General features: G+C 58.6%; 1 protein-coding gene across 3 annotated transcripts in view; it reads right to left on the reverse strand.

The window, feature by feature from the left end:
* Nucleotides 1-19,764, reverse strand: part of PHACTR3 (phosphatase and actin regulator 3) — a 142,849-nt gene that overhangs the window by 121,998 nt on the left and 1,087 nt on the right. Inside the window, exon 1 of one of the 3 annotated variants that reach the window (XM_081097945.1) lies at nt 6,029-6,584. The exons of 1 other annotated variant lie outside the window; for it this stretch is intronic. In XM_081097945.1, the coding sequence (XP_080954071.1) occupies nt 6,029-6,140 (112 nt within the window). In that variant the 5' untranslated portion in view covers nt 6,141-6,584. Of the gene's footprint in view, nt 1-6,028; nt 6,585-19,764 lie in introns of those variants that run through there. One more of the 3 variants, XM_081097948.1, reaches the window with a different exon arrangement.

The following is a 19,764-nucleotide window of genomic DNA, read 5'->3' on the forward strand; positions in this document are numbered from 1 at the left end:
GGGAAATGGCAGTGATGGGAGCACACAGGGGTCAGCGCGAAGGCTGGGCAGGAAGAGACTGATAGAGGCAGCGTCCACCCAGCGGCCGCTGCTGCCCTCCGTATGGACCAGAATCAGAGCCAGAACTCAGTCCTTCCCTCTGCTCTCATCGCCGGCTCCTGGGCAGGGACCCTGTGGCTGGTGCTGCCCTGAGACACAGAGGGGCGGGGTCCCCAAGTCCTGACGAGCCCCAGGCCAGTGGGCAGAGCACGAACCTGCATCTCCCAGGTGGAGGAAACGGCGCCGAGAGGCTGGCTGGCTGGGCCCTGACGGAGCCAGCTGGGGCGGATGGTGATGGACCGCGGGCCGCCCACTGTGCCTCCCCCGTCCCGGGTTCCACTGCCTCCCGACTTCAGAAGACGGAGCTATAGACGGACAGCGATCAGAGTTCTCTGTGCGGCGTCTCTCCTGAGAGCCCGAGATTCTGAGTGAGGGTGGCCGGGTGCCACAGTGGAGCTGAAGCCCTCGTCCCCACACCCCCAGTCTGGCCCACTTGGTGCTCGGGGCCCAGTCCAGGCCAGTGTGGCTGTGCCTCTAAGAGGACAGAATATTCTAGATCTACGCTCTCCAATACGACAGCTGCCCACCGCATGTGGCCACTCAGCACTTGAAATGTGGTCTGGTAGGAAAATGTTTTAATTTTAATTTTTTTAACAGACTTAAATTGCCACAGGTAGCTAGCGGCTACTGTACTGGACAAGACTCTCTCTTGAGGGAGAGACAAATAATGAGCTAGTTTGTCAAATAAGAAGTGACATCAGTTCAAAGGGAGACAAGAAGAGGAATTCTGCTAAGATGGGATCTTCTTGGTCTAAACAGCCACGCGGTCCCTCCTTGCTGCCAGTTAGGGGACGGGGGAGAGAACAGAAATTTCAAAAGCAACCAGTCATTTTCTGTAACGAATGTGCAGAACTTTCGCAATCAGAAAACACTCTAAGTTTTTTAAACTCCATATTTTTTAGAGTGCCCAGCGTCTATTTTTAATAGCCCCGAAGAAGCTGACCAGGTAAGTAGAGCATAGTATACTGACAACTAAGCCACACAGACACTCCGCAAGGCGCCAGGGCAGGTCCCCAGAACCCAGGACCCTGGGACAGGGAAGGTTCGAGGAATAGACTGGGAGATCCCAGGCAGGGGGCTCGGGTCTGCCCCCATCGCCCACCAGGCCGGGTGCTGCTCCAGGGCTGATGCCAAGGAGAGACACGACCAGGTTTAAGTCTGGAAAACGTCGTGCCGTGGGCGATGGGCAGAGGAGAGGCCTGTGACCGGGCAGAGGCGTCTGGGGCAGAAGGTCATGGCTGAGATGAGCGGAGGACACACAGCCACTGGGAACACGACTCCGTCCGCAGGAGGAGCATGTGGCAAGGAAGGGACCAGCGTGGGACCAGGAGTCGCCCTGGGCTGGCCATGCGTCCGTGTCTGCCTGTGGCTGGGAGGACAGTGGGCTCTGAGCGGGTGTCCCCAGCTCAGGGGTGGACTGTCCCTGCAGGAAGGGGGCTGGCTTGTCTGCACTCGCTCCCAGTCCCCGCTGGCTGTCACTCAGCTGCTTGTCCACAGAGACCCGTCCAGCTGGCAGGAGGGCCCAGCACCTGGCCAGCCCCACACCTGTCAGCTAGAGCCTGGCGTCTGCTGCTTGTGCCCTGCGTTCCCCATACACTCACTGAAGGCTCCTGCGTGTGAGGTCTGGGTGGGACTCTGGGCCGAGAGGGGACAGTCCACAGAGAATGGGAAAGACCAGGACCCTAGGCCAGGATGAGCGCCATGGGCAAGTCTGAAGCTGGGACAGGGTCAGGGTTGGCTGGGGCAGGGCAGCTGCTGGAATCCAATCAGGTGGACAGGGGGGCCTTCTGAGGTGACATGGGCCCAAGACCTGCAGGAGGTGAAGGGGAAGGCAGGACACCGAGGTCTGGAGAACAAGCCAGGTAGGTCGGGCGGGACTCACATGGACACACAGACACAGAAATTGTCAGAAAGTCCAAGACCATAGCTGTGGGCTCCATGTGGTCACCTGTCCAGCCCCTGCAGCATCACCTGGTGACTTGTTGGAAATGCACATTATCAGAGGCCCACCCCCCTTCGCCCTGGACAAGTTGGGTCAGGACACTGGGCATGGCCGCCAAGCCTTGCAGGTGGTTCTGATACACACTCAGGTTTGACCATGAATGAGTCAGCCCCAGAGGACACTTGCAATGTCTGATAACGTTTTTGGTTGTCACAACTAGGGGCTAGGGTGCTACCATCATGTAGTGGATAGATGCCACGGAAGCTGCTGACACCCCAAATGCACGGATGCCCCTCAGCGGTGCCGAGGTGAAGACCCTGCCCTGGACCAAGATCGAGGTTCCCCACCTGCTTGTACATCAGACCCTCCTGAGTAGAATCTTTAAAAAGGCAAATCGACGGCCACACAGAAATGTTTTGGACCCTGTCTCAGGTGATCCCTGGCCCAGTCTCTGGTCCCGGCATCTGGAACCAAGGAGACACCTGGGGAGGGAGCTGGCAGTGGAGGGCCAGGCACTGGTTAGGCAGGGAGCAGGAGAGACCAGGGGGCCAAAGCCAGGGGCCAGGCGGTGAGGGGACAAGACGGAGGAGGCTGAGGAGATGGCAGGGGATTGGACGAGAAGGAGGTCACAGACAGCTCTCTGTGCTGGGCCCCGGCCAGGGCAGGCCGCACGCTGTGGAGGTGCAGACCGCCTTCCCCCGGCTGGGAACACGCGGGGAGAGAAAGCAATGCCCCTGGAGAGCAGGAGCCCCTCTGAGGCAGCAGAGGGTGTGGGACGCTGCTTACCTTTGTGACGTGCTACCTGGGGGAGAAGACCTGTAGTGTGGGAGCAGAGTACTAGTGAGGGTTACGGAGAGGAGCCTGTAGAGAGGCAACAGTCCTTAACGGGGCAGTGACGTAGGGTGAAGGGTTGGCCCTCAGGGACATCTCTTCCGCCTGCCGCTCCGTCTGCGGCCACTGAGAGATTGCGTGCACTAATAACAACACGGCCATAAGGTATGCTCCGGCTCACCAGCGATCGAGGAGCCACACATTTCCACAGTGAGACAGCACGTGTCACTCTTTGAGCAAGAAAAACCGGATCACTGATCTCAGGTGTTGGCGAGGCTCTGGAGAGAGCGCCCTCTGAGATTCTGGAAGGAGCCTCAATGGTACCTTTTCCAGGAGGGTGCAGTATCACAGAAATAAAACACGTGGGTCCCTATGACCCAGACATCCCACCAGCCGGGACCTGCCCTGGAGGAAGCTCACAGGTCAGCGCAAGCAAGCTCACCTGGGTAGCTGCCACCTTGTTGCTTGTTGTGGGTAAAACTAAACACAATGCCAATGTCTAACAGCTAAACTGCGAAAGTACATTCCTTGGGCCACATGTGGCTATTGAACGAGAGAGGAAGGGGGAGAAGTGGCATGTGGTGTGAGCTCCGCCATCCAGAGGGGAGCAGACTCTCCAGCTGAAGAGTCTCGCGTACCTGCACTGGAGCCTGAGGTTCATGAAATGCCTTTTCCCAGAACAGGTAGCTCTCACCTGCGAAAGGTGCAGAGCAGGACTCTCTGTTCCTTGCGTCCCAGGCATTGCCCCTGGAGAGAGAAAGGGGTGCCACAGCTCACCCCGACAGTGTTCTGAGTTTTTACTAAGAAATATCAATGCACTAAAATGCATCTGGGGCACAGATAAGTGCCACTGCGGGCTGGTTTATAAAATAGAAAATCATCAGATTCCCAAGTCAAGTGCGGCTTGACTTGGTGCCAGGTGAGCGCCCAGCGGGCACACCGGCTTCAGTTTCCAGGAGTAGCCCTTTAGAGCAGCAGGTGGACAGGTAAAGAGATCCCACAGGGAGAGCAGGGTGAGGGGCTGGGTGACAAAATGACTCAGGGTGGTGCCATAATTGGCCCCAAACACCAGACTCTCTGAGAGAGTCTGAAAGCCCCAGGAACACACAGCAGGAGAGGGTCCCCTCGGGGCCGTTGGGCAGCAGACTCTTCCGAGCCATCTGAAAAAGAACCTTGAGCTAGATGCCCAAAGAGAAGCATGCAGTGCCTGGGAAGGAAGTGAGTCCCCCATCCGAAGGGGTATGCAAGCACATGCCAAGCCAACCAGGCAAGGCGGTCGTAGGAAACGCTCCCTCCCCTCGTCCACCTCTCCTGCTTTAAGCATCCAGGTTGCTTCCAACCTGAAGATTCTGATCCCTTTCCGCCAGAATCCCTCTGCTTAACACAGTCCATGAGAACCACGTTGCTGGCTGCTGTTGAGAAAGGTCCCAGCACTCCCGGAGTCACACAGACCACTGACTGACACCTCAGACTCTGCTCTCTGGGTCCCAGGTTGGCCACTACCCAGAGATGGACTCAGGGGTTTCTCTCTACCCCAGCATCATCTGACCAAGCGCACCCAAGCCCCTTCGGCCTCTCTCCTGTTGGACAGGCACCAGTGACCTGCCTGGCTCTACCGTGAGCCCTCCATTCCCACCCACAGAGGCATCCCCTCAGACAGTCAAAAAGCTAAACCCTCCATCTTTTCCTTTTCAAGTTTGCTTCCTCTGGCTGCCAGGGAGACAAAGGAGCCGGGAAGGATTCTCTCGTGATGAGCCACCCAACTTCCATAATTATGGAACGATCGTGGCTCTGCTTCGGCCAAAGAGAAACACCAACCCAACTGGAGCGCCGAGGGCTTAATCCCCGATTCCTCATCAAAGCCTCAATTAAGCCTTCAAGGTCTGCTGTGGCAGCCTCTGCTTGAAACTCCCACCAAGGGAATGAACTGGCCTCCCAGATAGAGAAAAGCCAGGGATTTCCTCTGGCCGGCACCTTAGTTTGACTGAACGATACAGTGTCAATAGTCCTAACAAAGAAATGGCACAAGCCTTGAATGGGTTTATTGTTTAAAATTTCAAATCGGGCCCTGGTGCCCACAGAGCTGCCTTTAATGGGTCTTTCTTTGCGGTCAGACAGGAAAGCCCCTCTGTTCCAGTGGAGGGACTGCCCCCCAGAGCCAGGCCCGCCCAGCCCCAGGGATGGGCTTGACTTGGATGCCCACCCTGTATGGCGATGGAGTCCCCATCTGGGGTCAGCGCATTTAGAGAGAAGCCCCCTCAAGGGAAGGCGAGGACAACTATTGTCAAAACAGCATCTCGGATGGATGGCACTGGTCTGAGGGGAGCTGGGTCCTGTTTGGTTCCAGAGCACCAGTCTGGTTCTTTTTTGAGCCTGCGCTTCAGAAGCTCAGACTTCTGCCTGTGAAGTGAAAATTGCCTTCTGGTGGAGAAAGGTTTTAATGATCACTTTGCTTCCTGCGTCTCCATGGCGACCAGGCGCGCAGAGCCCACCCCCCTCCTGCTTTATTAGGCCTTTCTTCCTCTCTGGAAAGTAATCAATCAAGACACACAGCCGCCTTTGTGGCCGGATTTATCACCTACACAATCGAGGCTGCCCGGGTGGGGAGTGGACGAAGTCCATGTAATTTGCTGAACCGGGCTCTGTGCTGGCGCTCGCGCCCCTTCATCGCCTGCTGGCCGCTCTGGGCGCACACCTGCCGGAGGTGGGCAGCGCCCAGGTGCGCCGGCCGCTCCATAGCCGGGCGTCCCGAGGAAGCCCCTCCGCGCGGCCCAGGAGCCGGCCTGCCAGGGCGGGGCCGCCGGCCACCGGGGCGGGGGCGGGGGAGGGGCAGCGCCCGTGCAGGCGGCGGAGTCCGCACCGGTCTGCGGGTTCCCCAGGCCAGCCCCCGGGAAGGGCAGCCCCGCGGAGGGCCCACGCCCCCACCAGCCTGCAGGAGGCCGACGGAGCACCGGGCTCTCCCTGCGAAACCGCTCCTTGGACAAAGGGCTCGGCGGCGCCCCAGCCGCGTGACAGGGGGATGCGAATTGCGGAGCCTGGGCCCCCGGTCCCGCAGGGGCTCCCCAAATGCAGGCGGGGCGCGGAGCAGTGCCGGGGACGTGCGCTCCGCGCCGCTGCCCAGGCCTCCCCATCCACCCGGCCCCGCCCGCGCGTTACCTGGGTTCTCGCCGGCGTCGGCGGCGGCCGCGGTGTCAGCGAGGACGCTGGGGTCACTCTGCGAGCGGCCCCGCGACCCGAGGCAGCTGCTCGCGTCCTCGGACGCAGCCATGGCCCGGGCGCAGGGCAAGTTGGAGGGAGCCGCGTGGAGTCAGAGCATCCGAGGCGGCCAAGGTCACTGCCGAGGGGGCCGGAGGGGGCGTCTTTGTAAAAAGCAAAAGGAAAAAGGCCCCGGAGAGGGAAGGAGCCGGAGGACCGCGCCGGGGCCACGAGACAATAGCCTCGCGGCCGCAGCCAAGCGCATCCCTGCGCGCGGCCTCGCGCTGTTATTTATTCGTGTTTATTCCCATTCTTCAGTCTGTATTCCAGGAAAAAAAAAAAGTTGAACCAGGAAATAAAAACTTTTTCTTGTCAGTGTTTCGTGCGTGCTTGGGGCCGGGGTGATGTCCAGAATTTCTAAGGGCGCTCCCTCCCCCCACCCCACCCCACCCCACCCCCCAGTAAGAAAGGAAAAATGAAGAATCTTTGCTATTGCAATTGCTTTAATCTGAAAGCTGTTCTTGGAGCATCTGTTGGAAAACATTAGGATTCTCCCATCATGCCGCGCGAGAGGAGCATGACGTCACAAGAGAGGGGAGTGAGAAGGAGCGAGGTGTGGGGAGGGGTCTCAAATACCTGGACTGCAAGCCGCTGCCCTGGGGAGGCGGGGCTGGACCCTGAGTTAGGGACCGCCCCTCACACCCCAGCGGCTCTAGAACCCAGAGAGCGCCCAGGGCCCCCTCCCTCCCCCACCCCCCACCGGAGGGAGGAGACCCTGAGGGCGCCTCCCCTGGAGGCAGGGCCAATCTCCCCAGCAGCTCCGGCAGCTGGTGTCCTGGGATTTGAAGGCCATTGGTTCCCGGGGCCCAGGCTCCACCAGGGGGGAGCGCCCCACCCGGCCTCATCCCCGCCCACCCCAGGCCCTCCCCACGGCCCATTTTGAACTTGACTGACTCATGGCTGCCTGAAGCTGTCATCCTCCAGGCCCTGGGCCCTGGCTGGGGGGGTGGGGGGGGGGGGGCGGGCACCGGTGCTTCCAGGGAGGCTTCCCCAGCGCCCTTGAGGAAGGGGAGGGCCAGGCAAGGGGGTGACACCCCGGGCTGCCACTTACAGAGGCGCCCTCCCAGGTGCTGACGGGCAAGGCTGGCATTCCAGAGGGTGGTGTGGGGACGAGGCCCGGTCCAGCTGTGTGCTGAGCTGTGTGCTGAGGTGTGTGCAAAGGTCCTGTTTCAGCCCCTCAAATGCCCAGGGGACAGGAATGGCTCCTTCCCGGGTGGCTCCTTCCTATGTGGCCAGCATCCGAGAGGAGGGGCATGGCTGGAGGGAGCAGCCTGGAGTGTCAGAGGGAACCCAACCAAGGGCCTGAGAAGCACAGGCTGTGGGGAGTAACATGGGCGGTCCAGAGGGTTGAGCTCTGCAGCAGGTGCCCAGAGAAAGCGCTCAGTCAGTCAGTCAGTCAAGTCAGACAGCCAAAATGTGCACCGAGCCTCCTGCCGCTGGGCACCACCCAGGCATGGGGATCCCCAGTGAACAAATGCAGAGACCCCAGGGGGCTCCAGGAGGAGAGGAGCCGGGAAGGGTGCAACACCAAGAGATGCCTTCAAAACATTTCATGACAGTTGACAATGAGTACAGTGAGACAGAGAAACTAGCAGGGCCTATCCTCCATTCTTTACCCACATTAGAGGCTGATGGTCGGCGTGGGCCGAGCGCTTCAGCCCCACGTGAGCCCCCCTCACAGGGCCCCACCTGAGAGCTGAGGACACCTGCCCAGGTCCCAGCCAGGATGTGACGGGGCAGGGATACTGTCCGCCCGGGGTCTGTCCCCACGGGTCCTTGGGCAGCCCCTGGCCCAGAGCTCCACAGCCATGCTGAGACCTGGCCCCCAGGCAAGTCTCAGAACCCCCACCTCACGTTACCAGCCCCCCAGCAATATGAGGAGGCTGTTGGCTGCCCAGCCAGCAGCAGGTGAGGAGGCAGGCCCCCGGGAGGGTGGGGAGGGCAGCCCAGGGCACCTGCAGGAGGAGGAGAGAAGGAAGGGGCACCATGGCCTCCTGCCCTCTGCCACTCACTCACCCGCAGCTTCTTGGCCTTCCCTCCTCCCACTTGCACTGCCCCTGACTTGAGAATTTTCTTTAAACTAACTCTTTGCACTTAAAAGTGTTTTAAAAGAAACCACCACCAGCAACAGAAATGCAGCCCCCTGTTGTCGACGGGAAGGACCAGGACTGCGGTGCAGACTGGGGGATCCCCTCTGGGCTCCGCATTGTTAGAAAGGACGGTGAGCGGGGTGGGAGGGGAGTCCTGCCATCCAGGCACCACGCAGAGCGTTCTCCTTCGTGTTTCCAGGGGGCTTTTCTGCGGGAGCCAGTGCTCTGTGTTGCCTTGTCTGGGCTCCGCCTAAAATCACGGCTGTCACTCAGGTGGTCTAGCGCAGCCCCCATTCCCAGCCCCCACCTCGGGGCGGGGCTGAAAGGCGCAGAAGGCCAGGACTCGGGGTTGCCCAGGACTATGGATAGCGAGGAGGCACAGGACAAGCGACCACAAAGCTTACTTCTTAAAATATATACTGTAATGAAGTACTGTGATTGTTACAGCTTGGTACGGGGCTGGTCATCATATTTTTCTTGGGTTTTGAAATGTTCTCTAATAAAAAGTTTTAGATTAAAACAGAAAATAAAGTCTCCTGGAAAGGGCACGGGCTCTGGTCCCACAGACCCGCCGGTACCAGCTGCAGGCTGGTGGCCCCTCTCTGGGCCTCCGATTCCTCATCTTGGAAAGAGCGTGGTCGCCCCTGCCTGGCCATTCCATGACGGCCATCCAGGGTCAAGTGCTGAGCCGCATGGTGGTGGCTCTCACAGACCCTCCTGCGGGGCTTCAGCTCCAGCTCCGGAAGGCCCACCGCCCTCCAACCAGACACACTAAGGGGCACCCGAGGCACACGGTGGGCCCTGCACCAGGCGACCGTGGACGTGAGCTGCAATGACAGGACCTGGAGGGTTATAGCGATGCTGGCTCTTGTTGTGCTAGAGACTTCCTTCTCGCCCAGGACCCTGGCACTGGGTGTCGGATGCCAGGGGTGTTTGTCCCAGAAAACAAGGACTTGCTAACTGAATGAGTGAACGCACACGCGGTGTCTTGTCCCTGGCATCCCTGCTGCAGCAGTGAGGGCTGGGTCCTCAGGGCCCAAGTCACCTCCAATGGCTCAGAGGCACCGAGGAGGCTGGCTGCCTCCCGCCCCCTAGACCACAGGCCATGTGGCTTCTCCTCATGCGTCAACAGAAACAGAATTAAACCAGCAAACTCAAAAAAATAAATAAAAAAATAACTGCTCGGGCCAGCGTCGCTGTCCACGCTGCTAGGGAAACCAAGTGAGTTGGATAAGAGGGCAAAACCCATGCCAGGTCAGAGAGACAGGAGTGAAGACAAAGCCACGCCCACTGAGTAGGTGATAAGGGGGGAGCCGCGCCCTCTGCTGGTCACGGGAGAAACTGCGCCCACCGCGGCCACCAGGCTGCGTGCTTCTGCCTTTGAATGTCCCGTGGGGTCTGAAGCTGTAGCCCGCACCATGTGGCTGCAGTGACACTCGTAAGGATGGAATGCCAGCAACTGAGGACGGACACCTGAACGAGCCCTCGCAGATTTCCTGTAACAGGAGCAAACATCCTACAGCTTAAGTCTGAGTTGGTTGGGTATTCATTTACTTGACATGTAGCTCTCATCATGAGTCAAACACTGTTCTAAGAACTTTGTAATTATTAATACGACTAATGCTAAAAATTAACCACACGTGGTAGGTACTATTAGATTCACGTTCTGCAAGTCAGAGGCAAAGTCCTTACTTGCCCCAGCAGCAGGGACAAGGTCCGCCCAGGTCCCCCCAGGTCCGCCCAGGTCCGCCCAGGTCCCCCCAGGTCTGCCCAGGTCCCCCCAGGTTCGCCCAGGTCCCCCCAGGTCCGCCCAGGTCCGCCCAGGTCCGCCCAGGTCCGCCCAGGTCCGCCCAGGTCTGCCCAGGTCCCCCCAGGTCCGCCCAGGTCCCCCCAGGTTCGCCCAGGTCCCCCCAGGTCCGCCCAGGTCCGCCCAGGTCCCCCCAGGTCCGCCCAGGTCCGCCCAGGTCCCCCCAGGTCCGCCCAGGTCCGCCCAGGTCCCCCCAGGTCCGCCCAGGTCCGCCCAGGTCCCCCCAGGTCCGCCCAGGTCCCCCCAGGTCTGCCCAGGTCTGCCCAGGTCCGCCCAGGTCCCCCCAGGTTCGCCCAGGTCTGCCAGGCCCTCTGCTCCGCAGCTCAGGATGCTACTGCACCAAACACATCCTAAGTGGCAGATCTGGCAGCCTCGTGCCTGTTTGGATCCCCCTAAAAGTCACTGACTTGATGATGATGAGGGGGAGGAGCAGGAGACGGCAGTGGTGGCATTGAAGGATGACTGCATGTTTGCAGCTTACCGAGGACCTTACCTGCGAAAGACCCCAGCACACAGGGGGTGTGAATAAGGCAGATACAGTAAAAACAACCTAACCCCAACGGCTGGCCCACAGGATAGCCACACTAGGAAATGGTACAAGCAGCTTTTCTGAATGACATGAATCTGTGTATTCGAACATCACTGGAACTCCCTACTTCCTGGGCGAGTGGGTACGCTGCAGCATGACATAATGGTCGCCCAGCAGTCACAGACACCACCGCGTTCCCTCCGCCCCCCACAGGCTCAGGTTAGCATGAAAGTGGCGGCAGGGTCTGGGCAGCTCTGTCCTGGACCGAGGGCGTGTTGCCTCCAGGAGAGAGGAAAGGGCTGGGCCCAGGACGGGGCCATCGCCTCCCACAGGCAATGCCTCTGCTCCGCAGGACAAGGAGGTCCCGCAGCCTCCCACGCTCCGAATGCTCCGACTGAATGAAAGGGCCAACGCGCAATCCGTGGGGACAGCGCTGCTCATGCCGGAGCCCGCTTTCAAAGAGGATAATTCATGTTTCAAAATGGCCTGTGCAACCCAAGCCCTTTCTCCAATGCAATGTGGGCATTTTGATATGTTTATTGGATTTATATTTTAAAGGGATGTCTCTTTTCCCACGGGAGACGGCAGAGCCAGACTTACGGACTCCCGGAGGGGGTTAATGCCACCAGGCCCCGTCACAGACGCAGCGGGCCCTGCATGTTTGCAGCGTCGCGACTGTTCCATAAATCACAGAAAACCCATCAGGCTCGGTTTACAGACAGTACTTTCAAAATAAGTCATAAGTCCTGGGGCTGCAGCGATAACTCCAGTGTCCACTTGTTGAGAACGATAAATAACGACGGCTGCGTCCAGACTTTCACAGAGGCTGCGGTCTCTTTTGGGGCCCACGATTCCTTAAGCCGCCGTGCACTTTGCAGCTGGTACATCTACTGGGGTTCTGTATTGGGGCAGCATGATTTTGGCAGTTAGATTCTGGCACCTTTGTCAGTCTCTGTTCTGTATGTGATAGCAGTGCCAGGGATTCCAGTTAATATTCGTGTCTGTTACTAGTCCAGGGACGTGGGGTGCAACAGAAATCACTTCTGGCATCTCACATTGCAGCGTTCGGAACCCCTGGCCCTCCTGGCTCTCTTCAAGGACTACATGGGGGACCCATGTTCACTCAGGCTGTGGTATGAAACGCAGCCCTAGGATTTTAGGGAAGTGGGCCCCAGAGGGCTGTCGGGAGGGAGTGAAGGTACAGAGATCCACGCGGGGTGGTTTCGGCTCCTGCCAGAACCTTAACTCTCAGCAAAGCTGAGAAGCTGGCCTTCGTCAGGAAAGGCACGGGCCTGAAGACCACACGGATCCACCAGGCTTGATCCCAGAGAAACATCCTGGAGAACTTCAAGCCCTGCTTTGGGTCTGATTGATGGACTCACTCCTTCGTTGATTAATTGGCTCATTGTTCAACAAGTATACTAGTACATTGAGCACAGAGTATGTGCCAGTCATTCCACAGGGGGAGGAGCCCTGGTACTCAGACAACAGCACATGCAAAGGCCCTGGGGTGAGCAAGCACTGGGCACTTTGAGGAGCTAAGACAGGGAGAGCAGCATGCAGTAAGGGTGGGGTGCAGGCCCTGAACTCAAAGGGCCTCATGAACCATGGGACGGAGGGTGGCGCTATCCTAGGAGGAATGGAAAAGGAGCATTTCCAGCCAGGAGAGAGAGTGGATTTACCTTCTCTCTCGGAAGGTTCTGTGTCCATGGGGAGTAGAATACAGTGGAGGGTGGCAAGGCGGGGCTGGGAGACAAGGGGACACATGGGGTGCTGTATTCAAGAGGGAGATGGAGGGAGGCAGCCTGGCCCCGGGCGGGGCAGTGGGAACACAGAGCAGTGGACGGAACCTGGATATGTTGTAACTGTACTCAGCACCTCCTAATTCAAAGGGACCCCGCAGCTCACCTGCAATCAAGGGAAAATTCCTGCACACAGTAACTGGTGAAATTCAGACGATTACCAACTGATTCGCGTGCTCTATAAGTTTGAGGGAGGTTTCCGTGTTAATGTCAGGATTCCCCGCAGCAGGACTCAGCTGTCCCAGCCCCATGAACTTGTGCAGCCGATGCAAAGAGGTCACATCACAGTGGCGTCACCCCGTGAGTACCGAGCGGCTTGCTGGGGGCAGACCCGGCTGGTCCGCTCACCCACAGTGTGGCCAGCAGAACTCTGACCCCCCAGGACTCCTGGCCCTTCGCTCGGCCAGACACTGCCCCGGGCCTGCTGTGAATGCTTTGCTCAGGGGGCTGGCTGAGGGTGGGGAGGCCATTCTGGAGACCAGATGGCCCTGCGGAATCACAGGGCCCACAAAGCGAAGGGGAAGATGGGTGGGCCGTGGCATCCCAATGGCAGGACAGGCCGCTTTCTGCCGCCAGCCTCCTCATTTCCAAGGCAGGCGGCTCCCGGGGAGCCAAACTGGGGGCGTCCAATTGGGTCCCTGAATTAGGCACTAAGAACGTCACTGCCTTCCAGAACAAAAGGTAGAGAACGGAATTGAGTTTTATGAGAGACAGGAGAATAAAACGACTAAGAATCCAGGCTCGGCCCAGGGTCAAATTCAGCCCCCAGCTGCGTGGCCTTGGGCAAGTCAGTCCAGCTCTCTGCCTCCGTTTTCTCATCTGCACAATGGGCTCACACCTCACATGCAGCTGAGCAGAGGAAGGAGCAGACCAAGGCCAGGCTCGTCCGCGTCCATCACCGGCTCCTGTGACCACCACTGTCCCCACAGAGACCTCTGGTGGCTCCTCAGCGGCCCCATTAGGTGACCCCCACGCACACCCAGCGCCAATGACAACTGAACTACTCTGTACTGTCACTCATGGCCACAGTTCTCCACATCTGAAACCACGCCCACCGACAAATGAGAAGACCGTCTCCTTTATTTTTTACTTCCCCAATGTTTAACCAAGAGGCAAAAATAAATAAATAAATAATAAATAAATAAATAAATAAATAAATAAATAAATAAATGGAGTTAATTTACGATGAATATTAGTGGATTATAGGAAAAAACACAGACAACAAAGTCACTAAAATAAAAGTAGAAACTGAAGTTTGCAGCCCGCCTCTACTGCGCCAGGGTCCTCCCACCGGAGTGCGTGCGGGGTGGTGCTTACAGGGACTTAGTCACCGATGGCGGGTCACACTTGGTCAGACCGCTGCGTGGACACGCAGGCGTGCAGACCTGCAGCCCCTAACGTGCAGGAGAGACCTCATGGAGGGCACGGTCCTTCTTAGTCCGTCCCCCTGGGAAACCCACCATTCACACGCCTGTCGCCCGCCAGGGCCACCCCAGTGGCAGGAGGAGTCCAACAGGGACGCCACTGACAGACGGAGAGCCGGGCGGGGAGGGTACACTGACTGCCAGGCGCCCATGGGAGCAGAGGCTGCAGGCGGCTCAAGCGCCCAACTCGAGTCGCAGTGTTCACACGTGTGCAAGTCGTTCCAAACTGCATGGACATGTGATGTGCTTCCAGGGGGCTGCGGGCGCCTCCTGAGCCCGCTTCCTGCTATTTGAGAGGGGAAGTGAGGCTGGATCTGGGGTTCTGGTGCTAAATGCTGGGCCTTCAGGGAGAAGCCACAGACTCTTCGAGCAACAGCCACGCCGGAGGGAAGACACTGCTGTGCGCCTGGGGGTGGCTCCACTGTTTCCACAGGGGAGGATGGGGGGCCGAGGGGGCAGGAGGAAGGGCCTCCACCACAGACCTGCTGCTCGTGCTCTCAGCAAGGCTGAGAAATTGACAAAGCACCTACTATGTGCCAGGCCCTGGGCCACATGTGTGCGCATATCTGCAGCATCACTAACAGGCCAGTAAGCAGACGAGTTGTGCAGGGGTCCCCGAGTCCTCCGGTTCAGGGGTACCAGGACGGACGCCCAGGTCAGACACAGTCATACTCACACTGTGACTGATGGCAGTGAAGGGGACACGAGGGCGGCTGGTGCGCGGGATGAAGTCTGGGGCAGCGGGAAGCCTCGTCTCCTCCTATGGGAGTCGCATGACACCCGGGATGCACCAGATGCGCCGGGTGTGAGGCCATGAGGAGTGCTGTCTCCCGCAGGCACGACAGAGACCTGGCACCCAGGGTGTGCACCTGGGCAGGGCCCGCTGGCACCCACTGTCTGGAACATCCCCAGATTCCAGACCCCGGGAGGCAAGCGGTGTCGGCATAAATTGTGCACCGGGCTTCCCATGGAAGCCCTGCATTCGCATACTCTCCTCGGAAGCAAGTTACAGTGGGTTTGAAAGGAAACGTAAAGAAAAGAGCTGTAAGCTCCTTACCAGGGAGCATGGGTGGATGCTACTACCAAACGTCCTGGTTTGCCCGGGACTCAGGTGTGGGCGACAGAGGGCCACACACTAACGCTGACGAGCTCCGGGAGGCCAGCAGAGCGGGCCCTGGGCACTCAGAACCGAAGGCCCCATGGGATGGTCTGCACACGCGTCCCCCACCCGGAGCCGGCCTGTCCCAGGCCTGCAGCTCCCCTGACAAAGGCCAGTCTTTACCGAAAGAGAGCCTGGCTCTTGTCTGCCTGCATCTCAGAGAACAGGCCTTTGCGATGTCAAGGTAAAGTCCTTTCCAGAGCCCTCAGGGCTCACCCCGCACAGCACAGGGCCACAGGGCCATGCTCTCCTCTTTCGGGAGCACCCTCTCCTGCTTTGGGAGCACCCCCTCCTGTTTCGGGAGCACCCTCTCCTGCTTCGGGAGCACTCTCTCCTGCTTCGGGAGCACCCTCTCCTGTTTCAGGAGCACCCTCTCCTGTTTCGGGAGCACCCTCTTCTGCTTCGGGAGCACCCTCTCCGGGCGCCCTCCATGTGAACTGCCCTGAGCCCTTCAGCGTAAAAGAGGCGTGTCTCTCCCTCTTGCTTTTCATCCAACCTAAGAGGTTCCCCGCTTTGCTCTCCCGCCTCCTTAACCTGCCCCGCCCGGGGTGTCGTGCACCCCCCTCAGGACTCCCCCTTTGATGCTAATGTATAAAATATGCTGCAAACTGCCAGGCTCCAGAGCATGTTCTCAGTCCACTGAGATTTTGCTTCCCTGCAATTGTCATCAGTTTGGCTTAAATAAACTCACAAAAATTCTCTAGTTTGGACATTTCTGATGTGGACACAGGGGTCGTTGGGATATGGATGCCCAGAGCTAAGGCCAGGCCACCCTGGGCAGACTGGGAGAAGGTGCCAGAAAAGGTTGATTAGAGACACAAAACGATAAAGAAAAACATGATATGTTTTACTGCGTCGGAAGTGAAAACCTGGGGGGTAGCGCACAGCACATGACTACGGTGAATGGTGCTGCTTTGCATATTTGAAAGTCGCTGAGAGAGTAGATCTTAAACTTCTCACCACAAGGAAAACAGCTGTGCCTCTGGAGTGACGGGTGTTAGCTGGACGCACTGAGGTGGTCACTTCGCAATAAGCACACACGTCAGGTCACTGTACCTGCACACCCGGAAGCACCGCCATGCTGCATGTCCGTTACATTAGAAACCAAAACAAAAACCGTCTTCCAACCAAAGACTCTGCAAACCAAGTCAAAAGGCAAGCCCAGAGAGACCAAAGCAGCAGCAGGCAGGGTGAGCGTCCAGGACACACAAGTGGCTAGAAACCAATCAGAAAGAGGCTAGCAACCTGGCAGAAACAGGCAAAACGAGAGAGTGAAGTCCCAGCGGTCAATGAGCATCAGGAAAAGCCTCTGGAGCAACCAAGGGAATGTCCCCTTTTCTGCTGCAGGACGGGCCACTGTGAGAATCTGCACTTTCCAGCACCTGGGGGAAGGGCACCTCGGCCGCTGCTGCTGGGAACAGCTGAGCACCCACGGAGAGCGGTACAGAGACCCCAGTAGGCGAGTGAGTGTGTGTGTGTGTTCGTGTGTGTATGTGTGTGTGTGCATGTGTGTGTGTGTGTGTGAGATGCTCATGTAGCCCCCCCCCCCCCCCCCCCGAGCAGGTCTGAGAATGACCCCCATGGCCACCAGCCTCAGAAAGGCTAACACAACAGTGGAATATCCTACAGCAATTAGCAAGACTCTATTAACCCAGATAAATCTCCAAGACACACTGAATGGAAACAATGCGTTTCAGAACAGGACGTCCTGTTTTCAGATGCCATTTCTTTAAAGTCCTTACAGGAAAGAGTGCTGACCGGCCCCCTGAGACCCAGCGCAGTGCCAGAGTCTGGTGGGCGCCCTGCACTCGATGGTCACCTGGGGGTGGGGTGGGGAGGAAGGAGGGAGAAGGAGGAGAGGAGGGAGCCAGTTCCAAGAGGTTGGCCTCGTTTAAGGTCTTCACTCCTCACTTGGAGACAGTATTCGGGAAACACTTGTGTCATTATCCCCCCCACCCCCACCCCAAAGAAACCAGTTGCCTGAATAGAACACATTAGGAATTCACCTGACAAATATTACGAGTGCCAGCTGTAGGCCAGGCCTGGTCCCACGCCTGAGGATCATTCATGTCCCTTAAAACACAAATGGAGCCACCACCTTCATCAGCTAAGCTTACCAGCAGACAGCAGTCCTTACGGTGATGGGGGCGGGCAGATACACCTGGGTGAGGGACAAGCGACAGGAAAAATGCCCAGGCCCCTGGCAGGTGACTCACAGCCTTCTACTCTGCCTGGACTTGCCATAGGTGACCCCAGCCCGCGGTGCGAGGTGCACGTCAGGTGAGCACAGGAGGGCCCCACACTGTGAGGGTGCAGCTGGAACCCTGCTGGTGTTGGCGATGTCCCATGCTCTCTCTCCATCTTCTGCCAGCACCCCTGGTTTTCTTTGGGGGTCTCAGGCCTGTGGGGCCGGTGAGCTGGCCCATGAGCTGGGCCTTAGCCGCCCAGCTCCCCCCATTCCCAGGCCACGGTGATGGGGTCAAAGACGGGCAGTGTGACCCAGCCAAGACCGGGGCACACAAGGGGACACTAGCTGGAGCCCCCGAGGCCGCCTGGCCTTGGACACCCAGTTTCCTGAGCTGGCAAATGCTCCTTTTGCTTCCAAAGGTCTGGTCACTTGCCACCGGAAAAGCCTGCTGGCCCAGCTGGTTGTCATTAGGATTTCAGGAGAACTGGGCAGCTCAGAGCCACGTGGGTCTGGAGAGTCCCTGGCCTCAGGGAGCTGGGCCCAGCCCTGAGCTGGCCAGGGAACACAGCACCACTTCCAGCTGCCTCAAACAGCCCCCAAGACACGACTTTTAATGAGCATCAGCTGACATATGTCATGATATCATCGATCACGCCTTTCCCTTCCAAAAATTTAAAATTAAAAAAAAAACTCATTTGGTGCAGAAATATCCCAGTACGAGTCAGAGCTTCCAATCAGAAGTCAAATTCTGGAAGAATGGCTGGCTGATTTATTCCTAAATTAAAGCAGCGCTGGCCACAGAAATAGCACACGGTCCCTCCACGACCATCCCTCCATGACCATCCCTCCAGGGCTGGGAACTGGGACCCGCCCAGAGAGAGCTCTGGGGAGCCAGGCTGCAGGTGGCTGCTGGGCAAATCCTCGTGGGCACAGGGGGAGAGGGCCAGGGGACCTCCCCAGGTCCAGCCGTCAGCATGCCCAGAGCGGTGGGCACACAGCTGGGCTCTACCCTGGGTCCCTGATGGCTCCAAACCAACATTTGGATTTGAACTGGGGTCTTGCCTGATGCCACACGGAGACGCAGAAATTGAGCCCCACTCCTGGAGAGGACAACATGGTCCTGAGGGGCCTCCAAGGGGGGCCACTGCCCCCAGCTCCAGACTCAGACATGCCCACTCCACAACCTCAGGATGTCAACAGGCCTCTCCAAACGGGCACAGCCTCCTCCCGCCAACCCCTCCCCCACAACCAGCCTCCCTCCTCCTTGGCCAAGCCTTCGCCCCAGGTGCTTAGACACAGACCGGGTGGCTTCCAGGCTTTCAGGCCCCCAGGGCACCAGCTGCCCGATTGTCTCAGCCACCTCGACCTCTGTCCAGAGAGGCCGCCCACTGAGCCTGCTGGCCCTGGACCACCGGATGCGCTCTCCGTCACAGACAGCAGGGGAGGCAAGTCCTCCGCCTAAAGCCCGCCAGTGGCCTCGGACCGCGCGTGTGAAATGCCCATGGCTTACCCTGGACCGAGTCCAGGCACCCACTCCCCTCCCCATGCACACAGGTCTGCAGCCTCAGGACCCTCTCTGCTGCCCAATTCCACTGAGCCAATTCCCATCTCAGGGCCTCTGCCCCTGCTCTCCCTCCTGCCGGGATGCTTCACCCCCAGCCTCACGTGGCTCCCTGCTTCTCACCACTCAAGTCTATAGCCAAACACCCGCCATTGCAGAGCCTTCCCTGGCCACCCTGGCCAAGCAGCTCACATCCTCAGTCAATGCCGCCTTGTACTTGCCTTGTCTTCCCTGCACGTCCCTGCACTAATGATCCTTTGGTTTCATTTTACTGCCTCCCCCCCACACCCCCACCCCCGCCAAGAAAAGCTCCCTGAGGCCAGGAAGCAGACCTGCTTGCTCCCCTCATCCTGGCATCTAGGTCAGTGCCTGCACCCTTTTCAATGATTTATAAACATCTGATGACCCGCAGCCTACACGGCCAGCTTTCTCAACTTGGCCAAAGTGGGTTAGCTGTGGCTCAGCCTGCCACCCTCACAGCCTAGACAGCAGCCACAGAACTATTTTAAAAACTCCCAACAATGGACAGGAGCGTGTGCAGCAGGAGTTGTATGTCCACGGGCAGACCACACCCTTGCAAGGGCTCTGAATACACCGCGAGCAGCTGAAGGTCAGCATGTGAAACGTCCTTTCTCAAAACCCAACCCCAGTGGGCTGGCGGCAAACGCAGCACCCAAGCATTGCAGGGGAGCTGGGAGTGGGGGGCGAGGCCCCTGGGGAGGAGGCCAGAGCAGCCCTGGGTATAATTGGTGGCAGCAGGCTGAACCCTGGTGGGGCAGTCTGGTGCACCCACTGTGCTCAGGTGCTGGGGAGGGAGCTCTGTGCCCAGTAGAGGGTGTGTGTCCTGGGGTCACCGCTGGACTCCAGAGCCGAGGACAAGGTCTTACACTTAGTGGGGGCACAGAAGGGCCACCCATCCTGTGCCAGGGGCCTGGGTGCTCCATTATTAAGTGCCCGGAGCTTCACCATGGGCGGCTCACCCTTGGGACACCACCCAGGAGCTGGCACACAGCAGGCTCTCAATGACACCTGCTGGTCCCAACAGCCCCAGTGCCCTCCCTCCTCCTCCTGTGACTC

The sequence above is a fragment of the Myotis nattereri genome, assembly GCF_964212035.1.
Source record: "Myotis nattereri genome assembly, chromosome: 8".
In the NCBI taxonomy this organism is placed as follows: Eukaryota; Metazoa; Chordata; class Mammalia; order Chiroptera; family Vespertilionidae; genus Myotis; species Myotis nattereri.